Source organism: Lampris incognitus, chromosome 6 (assembly GCF_029633865.1).
Source record: "Lampris incognitus isolate fLamInc1 chromosome 6, fLamInc1.hap2, whole genome shotgun sequence".
NCBI classification, from domain to species: domain Eukaryota; kingdom Metazoa; phylum Chordata; class Actinopteri; order Lampriformes; family Lampridae; genus Lampris; species Lampris incognitus.
This window is the reverse complement of record NC_079216.1, coordinates 23,882,398-23,896,070: the sequence shown is the minus strand read 5'-3', so window position 1 is coordinate 23,896,070 and position 13,673 is coordinate 23,882,398. Positions and strand designations below refer to the sequence as shown.

The 13,673-nt window shown below is 44.5% G+C and overlaps 1 protein-coding gene across 8 annotated transcripts in view; it reads right to left on the bottom strand.

Annotated features, from left to right (window-relative positions):
* The window catches only part of wt1a (WT1 transcription factor a), a 58,559-nt gene extending 45,284 nt beyond the window's left edge, over window positions 1-13,275 (bottom strand). For 7 of the 8 annotated variants that reach the window (XM_056281542.1, XM_056281545.1, XM_056281544.1 and 4 more), the window contains exons 1-3: window positions 12,789-13,275; window positions 5,600-5,722; window positions 4,255-4,357 (exon numbers count right to left, since the gene is read on the bottom strand). In XM_056281542.1, coding sequence (XP_056137517.1) covers window positions 4,255-4,357; window positions 5,600-5,722; window positions 12,789-13,275 — 713 coding nt within the window. The remainder of the gene's footprint in view (window positions 1-4,254; window positions 4,358-5,599; window positions 5,723-12,788) is intronic. The other variant, XM_056281550.1, reaches the window with a different exon arrangement.
* Window positions 13,276-13,673: the final 398 nt, after the last annotated feature.

Below are 13,673 nucleotides of genomic sequence, written 5' to 3'. Positions count from 1 at the left end.
TTGAACCAGTAACAGCTAGGCTTCAGAATTCCAATGCCCTGGCCAATTTCAGAGAGTCATTGAGTCTTCTCACCACCGAGCAGAAAGAGGATGTATTACATCTAGTGAATCAGTATAGTCCTCTGTTTAGCGATACCCCTGGCTTAACAAATTTAATAACTCATGATGTAGACACTGGTGAGGCAACCCCCATTAAACAACATCCATACCGGATTAACCCACAAAAATGGGCTCGGGTGAAACCAGAGTTGCTCTACATGGAAGAAATTGGTGTGATCGAGCAAGGCTCAAATGAATGGAGTTCTCCCTTAGTCCCTGTTCTCAAGCCCGATGTAACTGTGTGTCCTTGCATTGATTACCAAAAGGTAAATAATGTAACTAAAACAGATGCATATCCTATACCCAGGCTGGAGGACTGTATTGATAAGATCGGCAATGCACAGTATGTGTCGAAATTTGACTTGTTAAAGGGCTACTGGCAAGTCCCATTGATGGAAAGGGCAAAAGGTGTGTCTGCATTTGTGACACAGGAGAGTTTGTATCACTGTCAGGTTCTCCCGTTTGACATGAAAAACGCGCCGGCAACCTTTCAGAGGTTAATGAATTTGGTAACCTCCAGACTGCAGAACACTGTCACATATCTGGATGATGTGGTTTGCTATAGCACTTCATGGTCTGATCACATCGACCACATGAGACAGCTGTTTGAGCGTCTTATACAAGCGGGGTTGGTAATCAACTTGTCCAAATGTGAGATTGGAAAGGGGCAAGTCACATATTTGGGGCACCAGGTGGGTCAAGGTTCAGTGAGACCAAGGACTGCCAAGGTGCAAGCAATTTTAGTCCTGCCTGTTCCGGAAAAAAAAACGCCAGCTAATGCGCCTTTTGGGCATGTGTGGTTTTTATAGGCGGTTTGTTCCCAACTTTGCAGCTGTGACAACATCACTCACAAACCTGTTGAAGAAGGGAGTTAATTTTAGGTGGTCAGCGGATTGTCAGACAGCGCTGGAAATGGTTAAAGCTATTCTAGATAGTGAACCAGTGCTGGTTGCCCCAGACTTCTCTGTCCCATTCAAGCTTGCAGTTGATGCTTGTGATGTTGGAGTCGGGTGGTGCCGCTACAGACTGATGGGTCAGGAATAGACAGGCCTGTTGCATATTTCTCTAAGGAACTCAATCGCCATCAGAGGCGATATTCCACCATCGAGAAGGAGGCCCTGGCTCTTGTCCTAGCAGTCCAACACTTTGAGGTGTACGTCTCTAGTGCTGGGGCTGATGTGGTAGTCCTCACTGATCACAACCCACTTACGTTCCTGTCAAAGTTCACAACATCCAGTCAGAGTGTTCCGTTGGAGTTTAATTTTTCAACCATATAACCTGACGGTAGTTTATTTACCAGACAGAGAAAATGTTATTGCGGACACCCTGTCAAGGGGATGAACATATGGTTTGGGTATTTTTGAAAAGTTTGGGAGTGCATTGCTGATAGTAATGCACTTGAATCAGTGGAGTTTTTAAAAAAAAACGAATTATATTATAACTGTACCTAGTCTTGTTGTTTTGAGAAACGAGAAAATAATTCATATAAAAAGGATAAAACAAAAAGAAAAAAAACAAATAGGTTGAAACCAGATGGGTTTTCTTTGGGGGGGGGGTTGTAAGAGGGGAAGAATGTTAGAAGTGATAGGGGTTATAGCTGGCTTTTTCCCTCCTCTTTTCTTACTTACTTGGACTGGTTTTCATTGAGAAATGACTGGAGGTGTGGTTAAGCAGGGTTTATAAGAGGACGACACTGTGAGGTGCATGTGCATCTCCTAGAGTTTGTTAATGGTGGGAGGTTGCATAAATGCCTTTGAAAATGCGATACAGGTTCACACCATTCCAGCTTTGAAGGACTTTGAAGAAAACCAAGATTCTTTTATTTTTGAGGATCCATCCACTAGCAACCTAAACTGAACTAAACTACCAAGACAGTGTCCACCGCTTACGGAAGCCAAGACCCACACGGCCGAGACCTTGTCGGAGGGACCTGCTAACTGCTTGCCTGCTACCTCGGTAAGCTAGCCCACCTCTGCTATTTCTCTCGTCTTGGAAATCAGTCCTTCTTCTTTTTTTGCCCTCGTTTCCATCTTTTCTACACACTCCAGCTTAGTATTAGTATTGCATGTTTAACCCTTAACCCCTAGACCCGACTAGTCCATAACATAAGTTGGTAAGAGTGTTCAACAAATGAGGGGTTGAATATTAAGATAGATGTAGGGAAAAAAACTTTAATTCATAGTAGTACAAGCCTGTTTTCTGCGCCATGCACGGCGCACGAGACAGGCTTACTATATAATATATAATCAGTTATATCATACCAAAGACCAAAGGGAATAGCACTGATATGAGAAATAGTAATGAAATCATGATTGGCCAGCAGTGTAATGTAGGAGGCCAAGCTGGAAGTGGAATCAGTACAGGTTGGCTTCTTTTTTTTCCCCAAATGTCCTCCCAGTAAATCATCAAATGTTCCTTCTAGAGAACTTCCTGCTAATGTTATCGTTAACTCTGACTTCCTGGAGCCACTGGGCGTGCTCAGTGGCACCTTGACTTTTTAAAATGTTGTAACATCAGAACAAACAGAAATTGTACGTATTTTTTTAATCTATTTAAGGCAGTGATGTGAATTTAGTGAACAGGAAAACAATTATGCTCCATAATTGTGCCTTTGTAAAGTCACTATTGTCCAATCATGGAGAGGAAGGGGTACGAAGCAGAAAGGAAGCCAAAAAGGCAGACAGACCTGTCCTGTAGGTGAACATCCTGTTCATAATTATATCCTGGCTACCTTTCACAGAACTATTTTACAAAGAAACTCTTGAATGATGTGGAGCTGCATTTGAAAAGAAACCATCAACAATGGCTTTTAATCTATCCATCCCATCCATCCATTTTCCAAGCTGCTTAGGTCGCGGGACGCTGGAGCCTATCCCAGCATTCATTGGGCAGACGGCAGGGAAACACCCTGGACAGGTCACCAGTCCATCTCAGGGCAGACACAGTCACACCTTGCAACAATTTTTTTTTTTTAGTACGGCCAATTCACCTGACCTACATGTCTTCGGACTATGGGAGGAAACCGGAGCACCCGCAGGAAACCCACACAGACACGGGGAGTACATGTAAACTCCACGCAGAGGACGATCCGGGATGACCCCCAAGATTGGACAACCCCAGGGTTCGAACCCAGGACCTTCTTGCTGTGAGGCAACAGCGCTAACCGCTGTGCCACCATGCCATCTCTGGTGTAACATATCCTTCCTGAAACAAAGACTTGAAAATGTTTAAATCGACTCAGTAGCAGTATCCTTCCTACCTGGATAGGTTTTGTTACTACCATTACTGCCATTTGCTGCTATTGTTTCTAGCTACTACATCAAGTCTCTCGGAATGTTGTCATATAGTCCCTTTTTTGTTTTTCCTTTGTGTTATCTATATACAGGTAACTCGAATCGGATTTCAATCCGATTTCAGAAATAATTTTTGATATTTTCATAACAGTAGGCTTTGCATGGACTGACTGTGTACTCATAAGTTTTGATTTTTTGAGTTTTCTCCCCAGTTGTACTCGTCCAATTACCCCACTCTTCTGAGCCATCTCGGTCACTGCTTTACCCCCTTTGCCGTTTCAGGGAGGGCTGCAGACTACCACATGTCTCCTCTGATACACGTGGAGTCGCCAGCCACTTCTTTTCACCTGATAATAAGGAGTTTCGCCAGGGGGGTGTAGCATATGGGAGGATCACGCTATTCCCCCCAATCCCCCCCCCCCAACAGGCGCCCCAACCGACCAGAGGAGGCGCTAATGCAGCGACCAGGACACATACCCACATCCGACTCCCCACCCACAGACAAGCCGGAGGTAACGCGGGGATTCAAACCGGCGATCCCAATGTTGGTATGCAACGAAATAGACCGCTACGCTACCCGGACACCACTCATAAGTATTTTGATGTGTACAACATGGGAATATTGGAGAAATCGGTTGTATCTTATTCAAAATGTTTGATAAAAGGGTAATTTTCCACACTTGGTGTCTGTGTGAGGGGTTATATTTGAGAGGGACCCTCTTTAATTACCTTTGTTTCACCTGTGAGTGTTTGGTTTGTGCGCGTGCGTGTGTATGTGGGTGCGTGTGTGTGTGTGCGTGCGTGCATGCGTGCGTGCGTGTGTGTGTGTGTGTGTGCGTGTGTGTGTGTGTGTACCTAGTACCTGTTGTAAGGGTTTCTTAGCAGCAGAGCTTGACTGCCTGTGCAGCTGTCTGACGGTGTGTGGCATCCATAGACAGGAGGAGGGACAGGATACTGCTGCTCACCTACATGAAGCCACACAAACACAACTCCTTCACATGCATACTCACACAGACAGGCACAGTATGCCCCAATACACAAAGGCTTTTGTATATGCATTTACATTGAGTCAGTTTATGCACAAATGATTCTGAGATTTAAAAAAAAAAGAAGTTTAAAAAACAAGCCGTTAATCATTAGGATGGATGTGTTCAAGGTTGTTAGGAAATATCTTCCTGTAAGTCTTATTCTTTTTTCCTCCTCTTTCTCTTATTTTCTCCCTCCACAGATTCTACCACAAATAAAGAACTAAACCTAGACTCCCCCCACCACCATTTCCTGGATGTGTAACAACATTCCTAAACGCCTTCAGCTCTATGGCCTTCAGTTATCTTTGCTGTAAAAACATCCAGAAACTGAGAGTGGTGCTGTAGCAAGATCTGCTACATGCACATCTAAATATTGCCTAATAGCAAGAGCAGAAGAGGGATTAAAGGGGTAGATGGGTGGATGAAAGGATGGATGAGAGGAAGAGGCGAAGGAGTCGTGACCCAGGATGTGGTTGATTTATATCGCTAATGAGCAAGGTCACTGCGCTGACTGCAGATGAACGGAGCAGCCGTCCTGAGGTGAGGGCCCCGAGCTGACACACAGATGGGACCGTGTACGCGTACTCATACTTTAAAACACACATCTAGCTCGTGTAGAACCATAGTCCCATATTTCTCTAACGTGTGGACAGGATTCAGAAGAGGTGTCTCCAAGGTCAGAATGGAAATTCAAATAATTCAGTAAGCGTGTGCAGTATAAGTTTAACAATGTGAAACACTCGTGGGTTGTTAGTGGGAGAAAGTTTGCATGACCTTTTGTCAAATTAATTTTGAAATTAAGCATGGCAAAGTACGGCCCTGAAGGACTTTTAAAATAAGTTGAAACCATTTTCAAGAGTACGTGTTTGAATGAATCTATGAGTCAAAATGTCTTGATGCATGCTTAACAATCCAGGTAAGGGACTCACAACGCTGAGACTGAAGAGGTGTTTCAATGTAAAACCTGTGCATAAAACTCTTTCTGAAAACGTTATACTTAAAATTGTAGTTTTTGATGGAACAATGTGTGTCATTAAAATATACAAAAATGGGAACCCCCCTCCATTTATAAACCCAGACACATTCACACTCACACATGCAGAATGCACAAGGTGCACACTTTACCCATAGTTGGAGACTAATACGAAAAAACAAAATTAAAGTAAACCTGTTATTTACCCATAGTGGTCTGCTGAGATAAGGCGTCTTCGTGTTTGAAAGAGTGGTTGGAGAACTGGGAGCTGTGGTGTGTAGGCGTGTGACTGTAGTTTCCAGCCCCGTCGAACGCAACCGTGCCGTAACCTGCAACACAACACAATACAGCAACACACACACACACACACACACACACACACACACACACACACACACACACACACACACACAGGGTCAGAGCGAGAACTGGGAACCGTCCAAAGCAAATCCGTGTGTGACGATGGATTGCCTCAGCTTCTGTCAAATAATTTTCTACTTTTTGAAATAGCACACCTCTAAGTCCTATGGTGTGGTGGACACGTATTGGGGACAGAATTCAACCCAGGAACTAAGGGTTAAGTCATGGTTGCCCTGGCAGGTTAACGCAGGGTTAAGTTATGGTTGTCCAGCCAGTTTTCTGGTTATTCTTGCCACCTCCGCTCAGTCGAGCTGTGGGTTTTGTTTGTCTCGCTGATTTACCGTGGATTAAAGAAAGTTGCCTACACGGCTAAAGTGTGAACCTACGGTCTTCTCCGTTACTTCGGCTCTACAATGGAGTCAAACTGGTTTTGAGTTGGTTTTTTGTATATTTCATAATGTTATTGTAATCATCATCAGAATCAGTTTATTTGTCTTTTCATTTCATGCACTTGCGCACATGAAATAAAACGAAACGTCTTTTCCCCCAGCCCACAGCAGTGCAACTCAAAGGCAAAAACTAAAACGAAACATCCTTTACCCCAGCCCACAGCAGTGCAACACAAAGACAAAAACACGTCCGAAAACTACAAGAACACATATAACCAAACTAACACATATCTACACACACACAAAAAAAAGGAAAAGAAAAGAAAAAACCCTGTCCAGGAGAACGAACGCCACACAGGATGACTGCCGGTCTGCATGGACTAGCAGTTAGCTAGCCAAGCTCCCTCAGCCGAGCCAACGCTAGCTCCTCCAGCCAGACACTTTCGAACCACTTCCCCGCACTCCACACGACGACACACAGTCAAGGCGAGTTGAGGCCTCCGCCAGACCGCCCTCGGTGTTATCGGAACTGCCAGTCTCCATGGGCTAGCAGTTAGCTTAGCCTGCCCCGCTTCAGCATCCTGACAGACCGCCCTCGGTTTTTCTGCTTCGGGCGCAGCTCCAGGCATGACCGTGGTCACTGGGCCCACAGGACGTGGCAGACCAAGCTCTCCCAGCCGATCCAGCACCAGCTCTCCCAGCCATCAAACGAAGACCGGGCTGTTCTCATTCCCCGGTCGTAGTAAAACGTACGAAAACTAATGCAGTAAAATTCGTGTATAACCCACGTAATCGTGAGACAGGCTGTGATCACGTGATCTAGGCGCTGGCTGTCGCGAAAACCAAAAAATGGCGGACGTTTCTTTTATTCTCAGTGGACAATGCAACATTTTAAGATAGTTTGGCCATTAAAATGCGGTTTGATAACATTTCTAAATAGATTTTTTTCTGATTTTTCCCTTTTTTCTCCCAATTTAGTGGCCAATCGATCCCTATTTTAATTCAAACACCCACCCTCGTACTGCATGCGTTCGCCAACTGCATCTCTCCGGCCGGCAGTTTTGAAGGAGGCGCCTCCCCACTTTCGTGACAAGGCGACTCCAGGCCGAACCACTGTTTTTTCCGACACACACGGAGACGCATTCACGTGACGAACATAAGCCAACTCCGCCCCCCTCCCGAAGACAGCGTTGCCAATGATTGGTGCTTCATCGAATCCGGCCATAGTCGGATCTGACGAGACCGGGGCGCGAACCCCGGTCTCCAGTGGGCAACTGCATCAACACAAAGCCGATGCTTAGACCGCTACACCGCCGCGGACTCCTGGTTTGACAACATTTCTAACGAAAAATATGCATTTTGTTGCCATGATATTGGTTCATTGAATGTGTACGATCTTTAGCTTATTAGTTATTACGAAGTTATTGCGAAGCCTACGGTTTCCATCGTTGCTATGGCGGTTGCTGTGGACGCTGTTATCGCGAAGTATTTTTCTTGGGTGTCCGTCCAACTCATTCATGTTGATTTAATGGGGTAGATCAAATATTTTATTCTTTAAACAGGGTAAATGGGAGTCAGGCTGGCAAACACTACAAATCTAAGTTTGTGGAAATCCCTTTCGTCATTTTCTCTGATTTTGCAAATGAACAATCATTTTCTTCTACCACCAGTAATTCGAAAAGGTAGACCAGATGTTGAGTCGTCAAAAAGTCACTGGGTGGAGCTGTTAAGTGTATGACTATGCTGCCGTCCGAGAACCCTAACCCTAACCCAACACGTAGCCTCACCTGTAGTGGAGGGAAGCTGTTCTGCACTGCAGAGGATTGCGCAGGCGCTCTGAATCGCTCGTGTCGTGGGACATTCGTAGGATTATCCACGAAAAATCGTGTATAACTTTTCATACGATATCACACGAACCGTTTCATGAGAATACGTTGCGAAGACACACTTAAACGCAGACGTGGACAAAAACACTGCATGGACGGTGCTGGGTGAGGCCGCCGTAAACGTGAATTCGCGCCGCCGTCTTCCCACACCAGTACTGGGTGAGGCCTCTGCAAACGCGAAAACATATGTTAACGTTTACAAACACTAATGATTGAATTTTGAAATAGTGTTTTTGTCCTAGCTTGTTCTACTTCGTTTATTTTATTTGGATTTATGTGATGCCGTCATAAACTGTGTAATATGTGATTGCTCATGAGTGGCAGCCTGCCGAGCAACCCTCAGCAGTCTGCAGAGGCAGAGCAACCCTCAGCAGCCTGCAGAGACCGGATGGCGACGGTTCATGAAGCTTAACCATGGTTAAATATCTGAAGGAAAGCAGTTGTTTTGCAAAAGTATAAAAAGTATAAAACAAATTTCTGAGCATATTCTAAACATGGTACTAGATAGAAATATGGACATTACTGCGGCCAATAATTAAAACCTCATTATTCACCAATTGTTTGGAGTGAGACAGTCAATTCAGGGCTGCCACACGACAATGGCCTTTCTTTGTCGTTTAAGCAGGTCTGCTAAACGTTATTCCAGAAAATCCCCGAAAATCTCTGAAATGTGGTTTTGAGCAACGTATCGTTGCTTCTCACCATGTAATCCATCAACTTCATCCATCAATAAGCCATATATACTACCACATTTACAACAGACATCAATATCACAAATTGCAGTTTCTAAAAAAAAAGAAATTTGAACAATCAAGTCTGTAAAAAAGTGAACACTTTATTATCCAAGGTAACTTTTAGTATTATAAAAGTAGTATTTGTTTTAATAATTTTGCTTCAATCTTTCAGTTACTGTAGGTTTCACGTCTCTTAAAATAAATCTACATGAACATCAATTGGTCTGAAGGGATTTTGTAACAGCCTCAGACAAAGAGACTTGAATATACAGAATTAGCAATGTGAGGTGCAGAGAAGACGCCCCAGACACAGACACGGACACGGACACAGACAGCAGGAACCGACTTTACACCCATAGCTAGAAGTCTGTGTATGGGCTTCAGAGGGCTGCATGACATGACATAGGGATAACATGGTTCTGCTTTTCACTGTTACACACATGCATGCAAACACAGTGTGCACAAATACACGTGCACATGTACACAGTGCGAATACACACAGACTCTCAAACACACATGCAGAGACACACACATGTGGATAAATCCACACATGGTATGAGCTCACGCATAAAAACAAACGCAACCACACATGCCCACAGGGATGCAAAAGAAAATGAAGTGGTGTTGTTAGGGGCAGGCTGGATTTGTGCCCAACACTCCAGACCAGGCCTGAGTCATGACTGTGACTGACCTAGGGTAGAACACACTCTCATTTATCACACACACACACAAATACAGACAGACACACTCACAGACACACAAACACAAAGTATGAGGGCAACCAAAGGCTTGCGTGCGCGCACACAAACACACACACACACACACACACACACACACACACACACACACACACACATAACATGCACTCACACGTGCATGCTTCATTAATTTCAATGTGCCACTCTGTGACTTCACTAGTGGGTGGTGTGGAGAAAAAACCTCATTAAAGCTCTCCATTCATCTTCCACTCACCCTTGTCTGACTGCTGTCGTGTTTGTGTGTGTGTGTGTGTGTGTGTGTGTGTGTGTGTGTGTGTGTGTGTGTGTGTGTGTGTGTGTGTGTGTGTGTGTGTGTGTGTGTGTGTGTGTGTGTGTGTGTGTGTGTGTTTAGTGGGATATTGTTCTTGTGATGTGTTGAGATGTGAGGTGACAACAGATTTGGTTTTATTTCAGTTCAACTGGACAAGTTTCCACTTTCTCAACCTTTCAGTTGTGTGTGTGTGTGTGTGTGTGTGTGTGTGTGTGTGTGTGTGTGTGTGTGTGTGTGTGTGTGTGTGTGTGTTTTTGGTAGAGGGGAGTTGTGCACATAACAATGCTGCATGGTGTCCTGCTGTTCACTGCATGTTTTTGTGTCCTATTATTATTATTATTATTATTATTATTATGTGCTATTACTATTATGTGCTATTACAATTATTTGCTATTACTTAACATGTGGACATTGTTGATGTTAACAGGTCACATGGCAGTTGATGGTAATGTACTGGTGATGTATTGGTAGTGTACTGGTAATGTACTGGTAATGTACTGGTAATGTATTGGTAGTGTATTGGTAATGTACTAGTAATGTGTTGGTAATGTATTGGTAGTGTATTGGTAATGTATTGGTAATGTACTGGTAATGTATTGGTAATGTACTGGTAATGTATTGGTCATGTACTGGTAATGTACTGGTAGTGTATTGGTAATGTATTGGTAGTGTATTGTTAATGTACTGGTAATGTATTGGTAATGTACTGGTAATGTATGGGTAATGTACTGGTAACGTATTGGTAATGTACTGGAAGTGGGTGTGTACTGGGTTAGGGTTGTGAAGGAAATGCAGAGGCTATTAAAGTGAAGCTAAAATGAAAGCTATTAAGAACATGAACATTCATAGTGAAACTCGCTCTACAAAGTCTTTTGAACGTCAAGATGCTTGGCAAGGCATTCTAGTCTCATAAAGGAACACATTTATATAAATGACCTTCAGCACACTTTCATTGTAACTGTGGTGTGATAAAAACAGTTTAAAGTCAGAACAGTCTGAATGACTGCTTCTAATCAACACCACACCACACACTCCCTATGAATACAGCAGATACTGCCTTTTGTATGTGTGTGTGTGGTAGGGGGATAATTAATAGTAGAAGGTTAGAGGTTGTTAAGTGTTTTAATGACCATCTCGTCTGTAACTCATCAGTGTGATAAGCATGGTCACATGGTTCCAACATGGAAAAGCTGGATGAGATGAGATTGAGGTGAGGTGAAGTGAAGTGAGATGAGATGAGATGAGATGAGATGAGATGAGATGAAGTGAGGTGAGGTGAGATGAGGTTGAGGTGAGGTTGAGGTGAGGTGAGGTGAGGTGAGATGAGATGAGATGAGATGAGATGAGATGAGATGAGATGAGATGAGATGAGATGAGATGAGATGAGATGAGATGAACTAGTGGGGGTGGATGGGGGTGGAGTTAGAGGAGTGAGTCCAGACCTGGTCGGTGTGTGAATTCACTTCCTGACCTGTGTCTCACTGTACTCCTCTCATGTACTGTCATGTCCATGTACTGTCATGTACATATACTGTCGCGTCCATGTACTATCATGTTCATGTACTGTCATGTTCAGCCTAAAACACTCTCACAACGTATTCACCACCAGCCGCTTCAGGCACAGAATAATCATTTTAGAGGAAACTCGGCTGTTTGTAACTTCTTCATGTTAGGAGATGATATAAATCATCATTGGTTGAGGGGGAAGCATGTAATGTATTTAACTAAATTCAGTTAATGAAATGCATTACATGAACAGAATACAACAAGTGACTAAAACAGATGAATCTTGATTCTATGAGGTAAACGTTTTTTTTATTTTCAACCAATCTTTCTTGTTTTATTAATTGTTGTTAAAACACTTCAGTCCCGCTCATTGTCATGTAACAAATAAAACGAGTATATTTGCTCATTTTCATCAAAGTAGTCATGTTTCCTTACGAAGCGTGTGATGTTAAACCGTGTTTTACAATGTAGAGTATTTTACATTATCTAAATGTAAAGTACTTTACATTATTTACAGTAAAACAGGGCCTGTACAGCAGAGGAGAGACATCACAGGCACAATAAAAGACGTGACTACAAAATACTCGTTTATGTGAATGAAGACAGCAGTACATCACGCTCTTCTTCTGCTGCTGCTGCTGCTGTAACGAGCGACTCTGATTCGAACCTGACGTCTTCCTCGGCAGTTATAATTAGTCACTAATTTAAACTGCTATCACACATAAAGCGACACGAGTAATATACCTGCACTTAGCCGTCTGACTTTCCCTTTCAAATCCAGAAACACTACAAATATTACTGCATTATTAAAAATATACTGCATCCTTTTATAAATATTTTACAGTCTGTTTAACTCATTAAGTGTTCGATTCCCTTCGGTATGAAGAAGAGTGTGTTGGACTTGGATGCTTGTCGTCATATTGCAGATACTTTGTTAACTATGAGTTGGTTTTCTAAACGGTTTGTTGATGTGTTTCCGTCCCCTGATGTGTGGTTTTAAATACCAAAATAACACACACAGCTCACGTGACACACAGGACAGGCCAGCTCGGGTCATTATAACCAATGTCCACATCTCTTTTGTGCAGTGAGGGTGTTGCACAGTCCTCCAGCACCGAGACGAGAGGTTACTGCTGCCATCAGGCGTTTTCTGATCCACTCTTTAATTCACCCAAACCCACATCACACACACACACACACACACACACACATGCAAACACCAGATCACATACACACCGATGCACGCACGCACGCACACACACACACGCACGCATATGCAAAATGCACTTGTGTTTGTACACATAAACACATTCACTCACACACACACGCACGCACGCGCGCACGCGCACGCGCACGCGCACACACACACACACACACACACACACACACACACAGGCTAGCCCTATCCATCCCTACCTTACTTGAATGTGAAGCGCTTTGGGAGTCTAGAAAAGCGCTATATAAATGTTATTATTATTATTATTATTATACCTGGTTGAGTCCTGGCGGCAGGCTGGGTGTCCATGCAGTTGGTCAGGTACGGTGGGTTGCTGAACATCCTGGACGGGGGTTGATGATGATGCGGGTTGGTCACTGTGGGGGGCTGGCTGGGCGGTGGAGGTGGAGGAGCTCCGAATGCCGCCCCATACCGACAGGCCCCTGTCCCTGTGAACTGCCCCGAGAAATGCACAGTGAAGGCACTCAGGCCACAGTGGGGATCCGTCTCATGGTGGTGGGGGTCCCCAGGAGCCCCCCAGCTCGGCTCCTGCTTGATGAAAGAGTGGTGCCCCAGAGAAGTGTGAGGGGGCCCCAGGGAGGAGTAAGGCGAGGCCGAGGTATGAAAGTCCAAGACGGGAGCCCACTGAGGGGCTGTGCTGACGGGCAGTGCTGGGCAGCCGGGGCTGGGGCCCGCCGGGGCTGAGGACAGAGCTGGGACCGGAGGGATCAACGTGTTCAAGTCACGCACATCTGAACCCATCGTACTCTAGGTTTGGCTGCAACAAGGAGGAAGGTGCACCTAGACCACAATAATCACTGTCTGTCTGGCTGTCTGACTGTCTCACCGTCTGACTGACTGTCTCACTGTCTCACTGTCTGATTGTCCCCCTGTCTCACTGTCTGACCGACTGTCTCACTGTCTCACTGTCTCCCTGTCTCCCTGTCTGACTGTCTGACTGGCTGTCCCACTGTCTGACTGTCTCCCTGTCTGACTGGCTGTCTCACTGTTTGACTGTCTCACTGTCTCCGTCTGACTGTCTGACTGACTGACTGACTCTCTCCCTGTCCGACTGTATCACTGTCTCACTGTTTGACTGTCTCCGCCTAACTGTCTGACTGACTGACTGACTGACTCTCTCCCTGTCTCACTGTCTCTGT